The sequence below is a fragment of the Sceloporus undulatus genome, chromosome 3 (assembly GCF_019175285.1).
Source record: "Sceloporus undulatus isolate JIND9_A2432 ecotype Alabama chromosome 3, SceUnd_v1.1, whole genome shotgun sequence".
NCBI classification, from domain to species: Eukaryota; Metazoa; Chordata; class Lepidosauria; order Squamata; family Phrynosomatidae; genus Sceloporus; species Sceloporus undulatus.
Window position 1 is genome coordinate 75,372,073 of NC_056524.1, and position 18,003 is coordinate 75,390,075.

At 38.0% G+C, this 18,003-nt stretch overlaps 1 protein-coding gene across 16 annotated transcripts in view; it reads left to right on the forward strand.

The window, feature by feature from the left end:
- Window positions 1-18,003, forward strand: part of CASK (calcium/calmodulin dependent serine protein kinase) — a 222,212-nt gene that overhangs the window by 189,693 nt on the left and 14,516 nt on the right. For 10 of the 16 annotated variants that reach the window (XM_042456314.1, XM_042456317.1, XM_042456324.1 and 7 more), the window contains 3 exons: window positions 4,888-5,084; window positions 8,936-9,051; window positions 17,846-17,926. In XM_042456314.1, coding sequence (XP_042312248.1) covers window positions 4,888-5,084; window positions 8,936-9,051; window positions 17,846-17,926 — 394 coding nt within the window. The remainder of the gene's footprint in view (window positions 1-4,887; window positions 5,085-8,935; window positions 9,052-17,845; window positions 17,927-18,003) is intronic. The other 6 variants (XM_042456311.1, XM_042456318.1, XM_042456315.1 and 3 more) reach the window with 2 other exon arrangements.

Here is an 18,003-nt window from a genome sequence, read left to right on the forward strand (position 1 = left end):
AAAGTTTGCTGTCTTGATGGAAAAGGCACTGCTTTTTCATTCTCGGAATTGTTTTTGCTCAGAATTACTCCTTCTTCAAGGTACAGAAGTACAAATATTGGAAAAAAATATTCACTCATATTTGTTCACATGCATGAATAAAGAAGCTGTTTTGCAGTGAAGGGATCTCATCCTGCTACCTAGTTTCCATTTACAGATGTCAGATGTTGCTTTTGAGAAGCTGTTTCGTACTGCATTTTCTGTCTTAGTTGTGCACTTTATAAATTCCTGCAGTGGAGCAGATTTGCAATTCTGAAATAATAGCTGGTATCCTAAGTTCTGCATGTGGTGATTTCAGTAAATAAAGAAGGTATTAGCCTGTCCCCTTCAGCTGCAGGCTAACATACTCCCCTGGTGCCCTCTTAAAAGGAAAAAGCTCTGGCCAAAGAGAAGAATCAACCACAACATCCTATGTCAGTATGATTTATTGCAAAGTATTTAGTACTAAATGAGTGTGGAACATTTTTCAGTGTCGGTCAGAATACTGAAAGCTTTATTCCTCTTTCATGCACAATAAAATAAAGAACTCACTACAGAAAGTGACAGCTAATACAATAGTGTTAGTCTGTGACACTTTGTAATGATTTTCTGAATATGATCCACTGAAAAACAGACTGGATATAGCCTAAAGCTATAATGGCACCACTTATTCTTGTTTATATATATTTTTAATGCAACACTCAAAATTTAGCCATCTTTTTTCCCATTTGATAGTGCAAACTCATTGATTCAGTTAATAGATGGTGAGTCAATCTGTACATAAATTGCTTTGATTTAATGAGTCAGTTGTGCTTGGGTAAACATTAAATTATTTAAAATATATTTGGAATTAAGATACTTATTATTTATTTGTTTACGGTATTTATACCCCACCCTTCAGCCCTAAAGGCTCTCAGAGCGGCTTACAATTATTATTTTAATTAGATGGTTCCCTGCCCTCAGGCTTACAATCTAAAAAGACACACCACAAAAGGAGAAGGGAATGGTGGTGGAAAGGGGGATCAGGTCCAGCAGTTCTTCTCTCCCTCTGAGGCCTGGACCAAGGCAGATGGACAGCAGGGAGGGCTCTTCTTAATCGAGGCCGGAGCCAATGGTGTTGGGTCTGTCCTTTCACTCCCTCCAGGCCAGGAGATGACAGTTGGCAAGGAGGGAGGACCTTCTTCAGGCCTGGAGGTAACCTGTTGTCATTTTGCCCCACAGGTTGTGCAATGGATCAAAGCTGATCACTTGTACAATTGTGCTGTCAATTTGAAGAAGGGCAATAAAAATTACAGTATAGGCACCAAAGACTCATCCATCCTAGGGTGCCTGCTCCTCACCAGTTCAATTGGCTGCCTGGCCCATTATTCTGTCTCCACACCAGTGCACAAGCTGCACACATGTGTGATAGTTGACTTTTGCCAGCTTGGGCCAGAGCCAAGCTGGGCTTTATTTTGCTCCTATGTTAAGCCCCAGAACACAGGTTGGTTCCATTTTCCTCTCATTCTGACCAGGTGCATTGTCTGAACAGGTGAGTTCTGAAATGGGGCAGGGCTGTTTCTTTCAGCCTGCATGCACAACCAGTCTTGCAGTCCTGTTTGGTAGACCTGGACTTCAGCAAATACATGCTGTTGAAAGCAGTGGAACTTTTTTGTAAATATGGCTGGGATTGGCTTGTTTGAGAAGTAGTTTACGTCATGTAAACTCTACATTTTTCTTGCCTTGAGGAAGTGTTTGAGATTTTTTCCAGTGAGTTGGTTTGTACTTAGTATAGTGTACAATCAGTTTCCAGCCTGAGCAAAATGCACTCCCCTCTCAGGCATATGTACTCCCCTTGTCACCTGTTGGAGCAGGATATTCTTGGTGTTTACATTCACATTCAAGGAATTTTGACTTATTGCTGTGCATGAGCAAGAGGATGCTGTTGCATTCAGGTCCTGCTTGTAGGCTTCCCATGGGTGTTGGCAATGGAATGAACAGATAGTCTGCTCTGATCCATCATGGTTTTTCCTATAATCCTATAATGATTTAATGTTCAGTGTTCATTATCTCTGTTTAGAAACTGGCCAGAATTTTTTTAAACCGTAAATGTTAGTTTGTACAGATCAACAAGACATGATTGTTTGAAAGGACACCTAAATGTCCTTTACTCAGACTTGAACAAAGGTGGTGGGGAGGGGAGAAAGACTTTTGCCTTTCTACATTGATTAGTATTTTATGCAAACTATCCACTGTAATATTTGTTTGTAAGAGAAATTTGGTTCAGATAGTAAATATTAAAGATTTGTTGCATTAATTCTATTTATAACCAATGCACTGGTAAAAATGTACCAATGCTATCTATAGTGCCTTTATCATAGTGATTCGCATGGCCATTGGAAACATAGGCCCATTACAGACGGGCCATATAGTACGCGCAGAGCGCGTACTAGGGTTAGGAAGGGGCGGTGCTTCCACACACCCCTAACCCTAGTGCGCACAAAATGGCGACGGCCGTTCCACACGGCCGCCGCCATGACAACGTCACGACTGCGCCGCCTCTATACGGGGCGGGGCGGACGTGATGTCATCGCTCCGCGCCAGGGCGCTTAGTGCGCCCTTAGCGCAGAGCAGGAAGGAGCTCCGTTTCGGAGCTCCTTCCTGGTTTGCCCCGCTGGGCGCAGCCTTCACATGGCTGCGCCCAGCGGCGCAAAGGAGAAAGAGGCCAAGCGCCCGGAAAGCGGTGGATTGGAGCCTCAGCAGCTGCCGTTCTGGCCACTGAGGCCCCGATACCCCAGGGAAAGGGGCGGGTGCAGACCGCCCCAAATGGGGTAACCTGCCTTAAATAGTGCCTAATTCTTTTCATCCCAAACAACACCATATTAATCTTGAATGTGTGTATTTTAGAAAAGTATGAAAATGGTTGACTGGTTGAATTATCAGTATAAAACCAGCTATGTGAACCCATTGTAATTTTATTATTGGCTCTATGAAAGTAGTTCTTAGTAGTCATCCTGTCTCTGTCGAGATGCATTCAGCTCATTGGTATCTGAACCATCCTATCTGGATAGCCTAGCAGAATCTGGATGAACTGTTCAGACAGCTGAATTATTTGAATGTACTGAATTCATACCTGTTCACATATTCTAAACTGAAAATGTTGGCATCTTCCACCCAGAAAATAGGACATCTTTACCGCTATTCTGAAGTTACAATAGTAGATGAGTCACACATTTGCTCATACATTTGCTCATACATACCATACTAATGGTGCTGTTCATTAAGTATTTGTTGAACCACACATATAAGTTGAGTGGTAATATTTTACTTGTAAATATGCGGGCTACAATGAAATTGTGAACCATCATCCCTGGATATCATGCTGGATATCTGTTTTTCTTGTAGTTACTTCCAAGTATCAATGTAATCGTGTTCAAATGAAAATGCATTCAGTACTCACAAGAATTTATATGACATGTTTGCCATGCCATTTCAAAAATGATTGACGGCTATTTCTGACCTACATTATGCAGTGCCTCTTAATGCTCAAATTCTTGCAGGTCATTTTTATTGAACTTGATATCTGTCTTCTGGGCAAAGTAGACTTACAGGTTTGCAAACAGAGCAGTTACTGCAGAATATAACATGGTGGCATATATCATTCCAGATCTTCTCGGTCCATTATTTCTCCTATAAATTATCGCCTAGACATCCAAGCAAACTGTTCTTCCTGTCTAGAAATTATAATAGCAATTGAATCATCAGATCATGTCTGATCTTGAAAGCTAAGCAGGATCAGCCTTGATGAATAATAGGATGGGAGGTGGCCAATAAATAGCAAGTGCTATAGGCTATATTTCATAGGAAGAAACTGGCAAAGGTATTGTTGAGTATTCCTTGTCTAAGGAAACCATATGAAATTCATGGGATCGCTATAAGTCGATAGGTGCATTGAAGGCAAATTTATAGCAATATAGCAATATCAAATACATTTCTATACCGCTTATCAATGCACTTAAGCACTCCCTAAGCGGTTTACAATGTATAATCTACTTTATGCACACACACACATTGATCAGTGGCGAGGAACATGTCCCAGTAATTCATTTTCTCAAGCACTTATGCAGCCTGGTTCTTTGTAATACAGCATTATTTTCTTAGGAAAACCATTTTTCCCTAGAAATCTTACAATAATTAATTTCTGCTGCATTGTAACAGTTCTTGTACTTGATGTTTGCAAGCAAAGGACAGATCTCCTTGCCTGTGTTGCACACATGGATATAATGTCTGTGCTATGTACACATTTGCAAACCGCTTGATAGGCTTTAATAAACCTGATAAGGTTTATTAAAACTGAGAGAGAGGGGTGTTTCTCTCTCTCCCCCTCCCCCCAATGAGGTTTAATGAAGAAAATAAATATTTGGACTACTAGAAGTGATTTATAATTAAATGTGCAGTTTGTGTTTATGAGACAGCAATGTTGTACTATGTATATCATTCTAATTTGTACAGTTTTCATAGTTAAAGTAAATAATTTCCATTATGATACAAAAAGAATACAGGTTTCTGTTTCACATTTTGACTAATGAGAAAAAGTTTTGTAATGCAAACAAATAACTTGTTCTCACCCCCAAAGCATAACAAGGAGGGAACACATGACAAATAGAACATTATATAATTTTATAACGTTCATATTAATCATCAACATAGCTATTCTGCACAACTGTTTTCAGCATTTTAGGATTTTTTCCCCTTTCATTTTTACTTCTGATACCTAATAACTTCCAAAGTGTAATGCAGTTAGTATGTAGTAGCTACATTACAGATCAGCCCATTTACCAATTCATACCATATTGACACTACAATATATCACAAACTCTTGTTTTATAGATATATGTAAGAGCACAATTTGAATATGACCCAGCAAAGGACGACCTCATTCCCTGCAAAGAAGCTGGCATCAGATTTAGAGTTGGTGATATTATCCAGATTATTAGCAAAGATGATCACAATTGGTGGCAGGGTAAACTGGAGAATTCAAAAAATGGAACTGCAGGCCTCATTCCTTCTCCTGAACTTCAGGAATGGTATGTTATTTGGCATTCTATAAAAATTGTCTTGAATTGTAAGGAAATATAATATTGGAGGTATAGCTAGAGTTTTAAACATTTGCTTCCTTCCTGATTGTCAAAAGGAGAGCTTGATTTAGGGAACTGGATTAGCCAAAACACAAAGTTATTCTCACACATGTACATCTCCACTGTGATGCTATATACTTTGCATTTACCCATGAGACAGGTAAGTAGTGGGAGAAACAGTGCACAGTACAATTTTAGCAGAGTTTTCATTTGAGAAACACTCTGTTGTCAGTCCAATAATGAGGAGGCCAGGCATTGCCAAATAATTGCCGCCCCCACCCACCCACCACCACCACCACCCCACAAGTTATCAGGCAAGTCCTATTGTCAATCCACTAATCTGGCAAACACTTTTCTCACCATAATTCAAATAAAAGTGGTATTAGACATTAAGTAAGAGCTGTAAGCATTACCTGTTTGTGTCCCAAATTTAGAGGGACCTAATCACTCCTGCCTTCTGAAACAGCATTACTTTCTCATTCAAAAAATGCATTAATAATCCATTTAACAGTTTCCCCACTGCAATTTGACAAGATATTCATATTGTTGACACCACAACATCAAACAAACTGAAAGTGATATAAATAAATGTAAAAATAAGATACTTCCAATACATCTGCTTGGATGTTGTCACAGTAATCACAAACAATTTGATTTCAGTATGACAGATTTCCTCACTATCAAAATGACTTCCAAAACAAATCCATGACACGTTGCAGATAGTCCTTTTGAGTGGCCAGTAGTAGGAAACACCTGCCATTTAATCATACAGAAGACCATCACATGATATTGTGTTTATTTCACTGGCATTGTTACTATGGAATGACCTTCAAGTGAATTCAGTGTTGTATTTAATTTGTTTTAGCTTGAAATGTATACTTCCTGCATTTCAGTTGCTTTCCTTGCCACTTTAAGGTTTTCAGCAATTTAGTATGCCAACAAATTGGACCTTACAAATATGAGTGATACAACGACTTAGCTACCATACTGTCATTAGCCTCTTTCCATCTCTGTTTTTATCTATAAGCCCCTCTATCCACACTGTAACCACCAACGTCTATGAATATATCCCCCATAGAATTCTGTGAGCCAATAAAATGCACTGGCCCCTGGATGGGAAGCAACCTAAATGGTCCAAAAACCCTGCAGGTTGTCTTATCTGTGATTACCTAGGTTGTGTATGTAGAGAAATATTGTAGCACCTTTGAGACTAACTGAAAGAAAGAAATCAACAGTATGAGCTTTCTTAGACTAAAGTCTACTTCCTCAGATGCATAAAGTAGACTTTAGTCTACGAAAACTCATGCTGCCAACTTTTTTCTTTCAGTTAGTCTCAAAGGTGCTACAAGATCTCTCTACATACTGATTCTACTGGTTATATCTTTAAATTCTACCCAGGTTATGGGCTGTCCACAACAAATCCAATAATGCCTCTGACTGTACTACCTGAAATTAGCCTATTATAGAGAGCTAAATCCAGTGTGTGTCCTGTCTTGGACATTTGTTTTTATGTACTAAACCTCTGAAATAATCTTATGTATGATTCTTAGTAATTCATCTAGAAAGTTACCAGGATCATACCTGCTTTGCTGCAACAGCAGAATTGCTTCAAACTTGGACCTGTAATACATTAAATTATCCAGGTAGCTGCCACAGCACACATAACATCATACCTAGAACAGTCTTACCCTGGGTTCCAAATCTCACTAAAAACATCAATATGGTCTGCCTTGATTATTTATAACTGCCAAGAGTGCAATGGATGCAAGCTACAGGAAAAGAGATTCCACCTAAATATTAGGAGGAACTTCCTGACAGTAAGGGCTGTTCAACAGTGGAACAAACTCCCTCGGAGTGTAGTGGAGTCTCTTTCCTTAGTGGAGTCTCTTTCCTTAGAGGTTTTTAAACAGAGGCTGGATGGCCATCTGTCAGGGAGGATTTGAAGTAGATTTCCTGCATGGCAGGGGATTGGACAGGATGGCCCTTGTGATCTCTTCCAACTCTATGATTCTATAAGAGTCACACAATGTATATACCCCACACACCTCCATGCCACCGTTCCCTGAAGATGCCAGCCACAGATGCAGGCAAAACATCAGGAATAAATTTTTCCTGAACACAGCCACATAGCCGGAAAAACCCACAAAAAAACTACTGATGAGTGTGTCAAGCCTACTGAAGCAGCAGTGTATCTTAGGCGGGATCCAGACCGGCGCTTTGCACCAGCCTGGATATCTGCTAGTGTTGTCTCGGAGCATCCTTTACAGACACTCCCTAACCCTAGCACGTAACTGGCGCAGCATAATGGCGGTGTCCTGTGTACACGGGTGCCGCCATTATGACGTCACAGCCACGCCGCGTCTAAATGGCATAACGTCCCTGTGACACTGCAGGGTGCCTGGGGCACCCTTTCAGTTTCACGGGAAGGAGCTCCAAAACGGAGCTCCTTTTTGCCCCATGCATCGCTGGCGCAGCCTTTAAATGGCCGCGCCAGCTATCTTTGCCCGCCGCTGTCGGGGTGTCCTTGGGGCCTGAAGCCCCAAGGACACCCCTTTCCAGGCAACGGGGAAGCAGCGTTTTGCCACTTCCCTGAGGCCTGAAGAAGTGGCGGATCTGGGGCTCCGGGTCTGCCGCTGTGGCTGCTCAGGCCCCGATCCATCAGGGAAAGGTGCAGGGGCAGGCCGCCCCAAATGGGTGGTCTGTATCCCGCCTTAGACTGCTAAAAGTGCAGTTGGAACCAAGGGTTTAGCCTTGAGGGGGATTCAGATTCCCATATATGGAGGAGGAATTTTGGAAGAACAGAAAAAGTCCTATGAAATCAGTTCAAATTGATTAGTTCTTAGTGGAGAGCCAATGGCGAGAAGGCTCAGATCCACATTATTCTGCAGAATTGTAATTTATGAATAAAGCTAGAGATTCATAGGATTTATACTCCTACTGATTAAGCTTTAGTGGTAAGTGTGTGGAAAGAACTAAAACACAGTTGAAGAGTAACTGAAGTCCTTGAGTGAACTGAAACAAAGGTAATTTGTAACCAGTGAAGTAATATACACTTTGTAACCATAAGCTTTGCAAACCAGCTACAAAAAGAGATACCATCATAAACTCTTTCTGTAAATAGAAGTTACTTTCTTTTTGTTCACAAAGGAGTGGCCTGAAGTGATTTATATTTGGCATCAAATACACTACCAAGATAGTAAAAACACTTCATAATAAAGAAACTTAAGTCAGTGGGAGGACCAAGGGTTAGAGAGATAGTTCTGAGGGAAAAGAAGTTTCAAATTATTTGTCATAAAGAATCCTATGTAACCCTGTGGTGGTCACATAATTTGGTGCCAATCAGTGGGATCTGAAAGGCACGGTGTGCTGGGATCCAAGAGACTCAGCGTGTGGGGATATGAAAGATCTGGTGTGAGAGACCTAAAAGATCTGGCCTTCACAGCACCCATCCAGGTTTTTGTGATACAAACAGCCAGTGTTTTCCTTCAGAAGTCATTTAATTTAGACCCAATTCAGTTTATTATTATGCTTATTTGAGTTCCCAAGTGCTCACTGTTGGAGTAAACAAGGAACTGGTGTTATTAAAAGTTACCTAAAATTCCCATTTGAAATTTTGTAAACCTTTTTTTATTCAACATATGCACAACCACATACACTTTTAAAACATATATCTAATTCTGAAAACAAAATGTAATCTGTCTACCACAAACAAAATGCACAAAATTGCTTAGGTGAAAATAGTAATAGTTACACTTATAGTAAACATTATCATCCATTGTTATTTTTTCTTCCCTTGCAAGGCGAGTGGCCTGTATAGCTATGGAGAAGACTAAACAGGAACAGCAAGCAAGCTGTACTTGGTTTGGAAAGAAAAAGAAGCAGTACAAAGACAAATACTTAGCAAAGCACAATGCAGGTGAGAAAAACAGAGTGCACTATCCGACTTAGTTGACATTGCTACATTGTTTGTTAGTCTGCAGTTAAATCTTTACTTTTACTTTTACCAGTGGCATTCTTTACTTTACTTTTACCAGTTGCATTCAATGGAATTATTTAAGTGAAAAAAAGCCTACAGGTTCAAATGTAATTATAGCAATAATAGAACATTTATGCACTTAAATGAATCTAACATAATTTGAATATAAGAAAAAAATCTTCAAGTATCTGGAGCAAAATCTGCATCTTTCTAGGGGAATAGGGGGTGAGAGTTTTACACCTTAGTTCCATAACTATGAAATGTGTTGCAATTGAATAACTTTCTGTCTATCAAGAGTCTGTGAACTCACCTTTGATGCCTGACCTGAAAATTCTTGTTTTAATCCACCATTTATTGTTTAAATTTTGGGTTTTATATTTTCAGTTACTGAATCAAACTATTTCAACTGTCTTACAGGCACTGCCCTCTTGAAGTTATGCATTTGTGATTGTGATACCCTAATACTAGAGAAGTTCTGTTTTATTAGGCACTCAGTAGGCATATTCATGGGGAAATCCATGTTATATATGCAGGGCGTCCTTATTTTTATTGCAGAATCCCCAGTTCTGGAACCTGAAAAAAATTAATACAGTTTGTTGTATATCTTTTCATACTTTTGTTACTCTCTATTTAAGAAGTAGCGTAGAATCTGAAATGATCTTGTGAAATAAAAATTTGGTATGTGAGCTACTGATTTAAAGGGATACTACAAAATATCAGGCAAACATTTTCCTGACTTGTTCACAGAGCTGGGGGGGGCATTATGGGTAGACACCTTGCTTTTCTTCTCCTGCCCACATTTGGTCATCTTCTCATTAGACCAAAAAGAATGAACAAGTTAGTGGTAACATAGATTGGGAGCAGTAGCTGTCACCACTTGCTTATTCACCAGCTAGCTAGAAATCAAGGAATTGTCAACAAAGGCAGGGAAAAAGAAGAGGCTCGGTGAGAAAGAGACTCTGAAGTTACAGTGTGTTTCCCAAACCTGAAACCAGTTCTGTTTCTTCACACCAGTATGTGATCATTACTCTGCATCTGCTGCTCAGGTGCATCTTTCCTCACTCTTATAGTCAATACTCTGAATACACCCTAATCTAAGTTGCCTTTCTTAGGAATAGATTACCCATCCAGCTTCCCTTGTTCCATCCTCCTCTCAGGCTTCAGTTTCCAAATCCTCTCTCCTCCTTTGCTGGATCTCTGTTCTTCCACTCTTCCTTCCTTTGCCCCTTGTTTTTTATTGACCTGGAGTAGTTTAGCCAATTGCAGAGAGATCTTTGTCTATCTGTCTCTCTCAGCTCAGCCACTTTATGCAAGATACTTTACCAGAAAGGTAACCCTAGAAGCACTGATATATAGAATATCTTTTATTATTTTTGTTTAGCCCCTAAATCTTGGCAAGCATTAGAGTTCATTAAAATCAAATTGAACCAGATTTATTCAATAAGGAAAAAAGCTTTAAGCTTTGACTATTCACTCTTAAGCATGGCCAAGGGCCAAAACAGATGGCCTGAAAAAGGCTAATTGGAGCCGCCCCAGAGCTGGTCGCCCTGAGGCTGCTGTGACCACACTCCACGGCCCCAATCTGCCCTGATACTGAACCAAATAGAAGTGGAAAAGATCTGCTTCTATTTGAGCTGGTAAAGGGCCGCCTTTGGCCCCCAGAGCGTCTTGAAGTCACCCTCGTGTAATCGGCCAGGGTGGCTTACAGAAGTCTTGGTGGCTTGTGGCATGTAAATGCCACGCTTCCAAGCCGCCCAGAAGGCGGCTTTACCAGGCCATCTGTTTCAGCCCTAAATTCGTTTGGAATCAATTTACATTATAGTCTGCAGGTTAGTTGATCCCCAAAGATATACAGTGCCTTACAGAAATATTCACACACATATCCATTGACTTTTCCATGTTTTGTTGTGTTACAACATGGAACTGAAATAGGTTTTCCTCTGCCCTGTATTTCTTTCCATTGTCCTTAATCCAGACCAATTTCCTAGGCCCTGCTTAGGGAAACTATTCTCTGGATGGTCTGTTTCTCTGGAAACTCCTGTGATGTGTGCTGGCACACAGGTAATAACCCATATGTGTGTGGATTTTTCCTCTGGGCCATCCAAGAATGAAACTTCATGATCAGTATAATCCCTCAGTCCCACAACATATTGCTGCTTCACCATGGAGATGGTGTTCTCAGAGTGACGTGCACTACTGTCTCCAAACAGCCTTTGATATCACTTGTTTCAGCAGTGGCTTTCTTCTTGTCTCTCCTCCATAAAGCCTATTGTTGTGCCTCATCTGGATGATAGCTGTCACAGGGATGGTTTCTCTCATCTCAGCTGCAAGTCTCTCCAGTTCCTTCAGAGTTGCCATTAGCCTCTTAGTTTTTTCTGTGATCAGTTGGTTCTGTGACCCTTCTTATCCAGTTGCTGACTTTTTGTGGTCATCTAGTCAACATGATGGTTGAGCTATGTTCTTTCCATTTTTCAATAATGGACTTAACAGAGCTCTGGGAAATGTTAATAGTTTGGTATATTTTTTGATAAACCAATCCTGAGTGGTGCTTCTGCACACCTTTATCCCAGGCTTGTTTTACTAGGTCCTTGGCCTTCATTATTTGTTTCTTTAAACATGCTATCCAACAAACACTTGAGTCTTTCCATAAACATTTGTTTACACAACTTAGCAACTTCACAGTGCTGAAATTTTTTAATATATTATTATTATTATTATTATTATTATTATTATTATTATTATTATATTTATATTGCGCTGTAGATTTACACACATCAAGTAGTAACAATGCCAGGTTGTACTGTGACAAAGGTAAAAGGGGGATTCATGCTTCTGAAAAACAAACTTTCAGAAGTGAGCGGTACAAACTTTTAAAGCTTGCCTGTTCGTTATAAGAGGAAACTCCCTCACCTTCATAAACATAATTATATCTATGCTGTTTAGCATATTTTGCTTTGAGATCCTGAAAAGATTTGAGTTAAACCCAAGATCTCATGTTAGATTTGTAGGGACTCACACATAGCCAATTGTATGCAGAATATGTTCTATAAAAATCTTTTAAACTTTTGTCATTTGAGTGATAGATATTAAATTAACATATGAAAAACTGTACTGGGCTAAACTAATGGTTTATCTAGTGGAGCATTTTGTTCCCACAGTGGTCAACTACATTCCTACAGGTATTCACAGGTATACAGTGGGCCCTTGGTATCCTCTGGGGTTTGTTTCCAAGAGCCTGTATGGATACCAAAATCCGTGGCTCAGTAGATTCAGTAAATAGCTGTGGTTCTACAATTATAAAATTAAAGTATTAAACTCTAGCATTATTCACCTTCTCTGCATCACACATAATTGTATACAGCTTTTTCTTGTTTCTCCTTTAATGCTATTTTCATATCTAGAAACATCAAAAGGCTTCCTAAGGAAAGAGTTGATCCACTCTTTAACAATTTAGATCTGCTCTTTCTTTAATCATATTCAGCATTTCAGTATCCTTTTTGAGAATTACTGTATATACAATAATCAGCGTATGATCACATCATAGATTTATATGAACACGTTACATTGGCATTTCCCAACATTGGGATCTGAACATTTTTTTGTAAATGGGATGTTATCAACTTTCCATTCTTACCCAGAATTTAGGAGCAGTAGGAGGAGGAAGACATGAAATAATTTATCCTATTCATCCCTCTCACAAGGGGACCTTAGGATAGTTTGCAACATTCAACTGAAATAATTTAAAAATGTAATATATAACAATATTCATAACTGTGTTTTTACATCATAACACTTTATGGAGCTGCTTAAGTACAGCCAAAATATGGGAGGGGGATTCAAATTACCACAAGCCCAGGATCACTCAGACTTGTGAAAATATCCTTACAATCCACTCCTTGGCATGCTCACTCAAAAGTAACAGGTGAAGCAAACCAGCACAATCTGCCAGCTGGGTGGGGGGGTGGCGTTTAGATGATGCACACCCTTATGCCGCCCCCAAGCCAGCATTACACCATCCGACCACCCACACAGCAGGCAGCATTGTGGCGCTCCGGCAGCATGGCATTTATATGCCACACACTGCAGGTGCACCGAAAAGCCCCTACCGTGGTGAAAACATACTTTTTGATAGCTCAAAATGGAGCAGCTTTCTGCCACTTCTTTTTGAGCCAGCAAATAGCCACAAGTCTCACTGAAATTGGTGAGACATAAGAATTGCTGCTCTTATTACATTTTAATTTGTTCATTGAGTTACGTAGTGAAGAAAATCACATTTTCCACAGGCTACTTTAATGTTTGTTAAAATGTTATGATAATAGCAGAAAATTGGTTTATGTTCCTATTTTAAAAGCCAGTTCTTGCATAGAATCTTCTGAAGACACCAAACAGAGTGATTTTGGTTCAGACCTAATGATACTTTAAATAGAGCCAATGAAATTAAGGGAAACAACAAATTAATTCCCATTGGTTTTAGTGAGTTTATTGTAAGCACGATTTCAGTTAGGTTTGAACCCATTCTGATTGGATTCTTCCAATCCAATACAGTACATTTTGGGATTGTCTATTTTTTGTTTTTAAATCAAGTAATAAATTATTCAAACTAAAATGGCTCATACCAGACAAAGCTTAGTACTCTTAAATGTAATTTATTTCAATAGAAATATTTAAGCACATACTTAACTTTCCCACTGAACTCAATAGTGCTTTACTTCCATCATGCCTAAGTTTGTCCTAGTACTGTACAGTATTTCTAATTTGGGAGTGGGGATTGCTTGTTCATACTGTGTGGGCTTATGAAGAATTGATATTCTGGTCAGTTGGAGACAACCATATGTAAAGGTTAAAGTTTGAAGCAGAGGAAATAATGAGTTAAGGTAATAGGAAAATAAGTTAAAATATGAATACTTGACTTTGTGTCATTTTCTTTCCTGGCTCATTCGCTCATGGCAGCTAAATGATCTGTTTATTAACTGAACAATCCTCTATCAAGTTGTAAGCTGCCTGGTTTATAGCAAGATTTTTTCTGGAGGGTGGACTTTAGCAATACATTTGGAGTTCTTTATGGTCCACAATTGATCTTGTCAGGTCTTCTCACTTTTATCAATCAGATTGCTTTAATTGTTTTGTTTTGTTTTTTTACTGAACCGTTAACATCTCTCATGTATAGATTGGCTGCTAATATTGAACCCTCCCTTTCTTTAAGCCCCTTCTTACCCCAGTGTTCCTCCCCCTTCCTTTAGTGCTCAACCCTTGTGCATGCAAACAGCTTATTCTCAACACTGAATAAAGAGAAAAGAGAAGCAGTGATGCTCCATTATTAAAAATCAGTTTGTTTAAAATCCTTGATGTATGTGGTCCCATGTAGACCAGATAAAATGCACATATTCCATAAGAAAAATAAGAGCTATACCCAAATTATTATTACTACTATTATGGAGAATGAATTACCAGTATTTCTCAACTGCTCTCATATTTTATGTGTACCCAAATTGTTGTAGATATCCTAGCTTTAAAATGCAGTCTTGAGAAGGAAAATAAAATACAACCAAATATACTACTGCATTGTACTTCTACAGAACATTACTTCTATGTTATATTTTTATACTATGATGTACATTTGTAAAGACATATTGCATTGTATACATATACATATATATATGAATTCTTGTCAAATATTGTATTGGTTCTTCTTTAAACACCATACCAAGGGCATAAATATGCTTCCTTTAATGTCAGTAATAACAATTTATAGAACAGCAGCAATTTTTTTTATTAAAACATGCTTATCATTTAGCGTGATTTATTTGCCTTGTGTTTAGAATATTGCATGGTGAGGTTTGTTTTGTGCATATACTTTTTATTTTACTAATATATTATGAGCCATATTTCAATGACCCCTGTACATTTTTCATGCTGTCTTAATCCCAATGGCCTCTGTGCATGTAAGTAACCTGTCAAGTGACAATGCCTCTTTATTTGCTTCTTACTGTTTTCTTTCTATAACTCCTTTTGTTTATTAGCTAGAAGTGTAGGCGTGTTTAAAGGTTCAGTCTGTAAATGTGTCCTTGTAGCCCTCTGAATTTGTGTACAAAAATCATTTTCCATTTTTGTCTGAAGGCATTAAATTATTAGTGATCATTATTATTGGATTGTCAAAAATTTTGAATCTGCTTATTTTGTAATTAAGTCTGTTTTATTAAGATTCATTTACTTTCACATACATTTTAATGTTTTTATAAAGAGTGAAAAGTTCTGTAGAACTTCAGGTTTTATTGTGGCTTAATATAGCATGGGAAATGACGTTACAGCCTGTTTTTTACCAAAAAAAAAGTTTTAGGTTTTTATAGAACTTAGTAGCTGAGCAAGACAGGATATTTGCTTAATCTAGAAAATGTTATTTTTTTATTAACTGATAAAAACCAAGACAGGATTCTTAGTAAAATGCAATGTAGTTATAACTTTCCTTGATATGTTAAAGTTACATTTAGGGACGGAGATATTAAAATACTAATGCAAAATTTCTAAAAGTTAGCAGGGAATATTTTTGAAATCAAAATGTTTTGTTTGATGTAGTAATTGAACAGATTTATTTATTAAAGTATATGTATCAGTATGTATACAACATGTTTCAGTCCCAAGAGACCTTCAACAAAGTGGTTATATGATTTATTGGTTTTTATAAAAAGTAAGTTTTTTTTAACATCCTGGATGTAATATTTTCCAGGAAATAAAATTGTATAGATTATTCTGCAGTACAGAATCAAAACTATGGTCCAAAACACAATGCAGAAATAAACCAGTTTGAGACCACTTTAACCGCCCTGGCTCAGAACTAGGGAATCCTCAGAATTGTAGTTTATTGTGACACCAGAGTTCTCTGACAGAGAAGGCTAAATGTCTCACAAAGCTACAATTTCCAGGATTTCCTAGCACTGAGCCAAGGCAGTTAAAGCAGTCTCAAACTGGATTGCTTATACAGTTTGTTTTGGACCTATGTCTTGCCAGCAGTACCAGAAAATATGGCCACGATTATTGTTGCAGACCACGGAATAGGTTATGTTTAAAGAATTGTTTCTTCACTGTTACATCACCATAATTAGATTATTTTTAAATGGTCTTATAATAGTTATAATTTTTCAGTTAATAATTGTATTGTACTTGATTTATTATAATACCAGAAGAATGTCATTATTGGATGCAAGGAAGAACAATGTTTTTATTATACAGTCAGCCCTCCATATCGACAGGCAAGCCATCTACAGATTAGAACATCAACAGATGGCCCCCCCACCCCATTATACTCAATAGCAGCACATGTCTGTACCAATACACGCATGTCATGCATCCACAGATAATAATGGGACTTGTGGTCCCACACTTTTTGATAACCGTCAGGGGATCGAGAACAGAACTCTCACCAATACGAAGGGCTGAATGTATGTATCTGTTGCTGTATCATAGCAATTAGCAGTGTGTTCAAGTAATAATAGACACAAACATAACGAGCTAACTCAAATTGCTAGAGTAGACCCACCAAATCAGTGGAACTGACATAGGTTTTGTCTTATCTTTCAGCAATTGTGATTCACTGAGAATACTTTAGTTTGTACTAACAGTAGATGTAAGAAAGAATAGCTAATAGTCATATTTTACTAAATATTCCAATTATGGTGATTCTTTTATAGTGTACAATGAAGTCATATTAAGATTTTTAAGAGCATGTCAATATAAAATTAGCACTTCTGTGTGAAGAGAATTCTACTTACAATTAATCTGATAAATGTCTCTGGATGATTTATTAAAATAAAATCAAGATTTGTGATGTATTTGCATAGTATTGATACAAAATGTCTAAACCTTTACTCTTTGTGTAAGTAGATATTCTCATATTTGTATTCATTTGTCACTGTCTATGAGCTTTATTACTCAATTTTAGGAATCCCAGAATTTCCAGAAGCACTAATTTTTCATAATGTGAATACTGCATGGTCTCACCCATAGATTCTTAAGCATGTATTTTGAAATAAATTCTTAAGACATAAAGCATATGGTTTTAGTAAATATTTAAAATATGGTGCTTTATTAAATTATCATTCAGCTAGAGCATTTTGATACAGATAAAATAGATTGGACCCAGTTTTAGTTATACTATATGTAAACTCATTCCAGTGAGATGAGAGTTTAAAGACATGGGCCAGGTTTAGTCTGGATCAGTATACAAAGGGATATTGTAGCACCTTTGAGATAAACTGAGGGAAAGAGGTTTGTAGCAGAAGCTTTCGTAGATTTAGTCTGATTCATCCAGTGTATCAATCTATGAGAGTTTATATGCTACAAGCTTCTTTCTCTCAGGTCCAAAACACACAGCAGAAATAATCCAGCTTGAAACAGCTCTAACTCCTCTGGTTTAATGCTAGAGAATTCTGGGAATTTGTGAGACATTTAGCCTTCTCTGTCAGAGAGTTGTGGTGCCATGATAAACTAAATTCCCAGGATCCCCTAGCACTGTGCAGTGTGTTTTGGACCTCAGAGTTATAGTACTACAATAACCCTTTTCAATGAGACTTCAGTCAGCCAACCCTATCTTTACTTGTAATGAATTTTACTCATTAGGTGTAACAAAATCTGGCTCCAACCTATTATTCATAAGACTAAAATTCAACATTTGGGGGAAATAAAGTCAAATCAGTATAATTTTTTATCTCTTATATTGGGCTTTTGTTTTCTGTTACAGTGTTTGACCAATTAGATCTTGTCACGTATGAAGAAGTAGTAAAATTACCAGCCTTCAAAAGGAAAACACTAGTCTTACTAGGTAATTTTGAGTGTAACTTCTATTCTATAATAATAAATTGAATATTTTAACGTTTATGTGGTGATATTACATTTTTT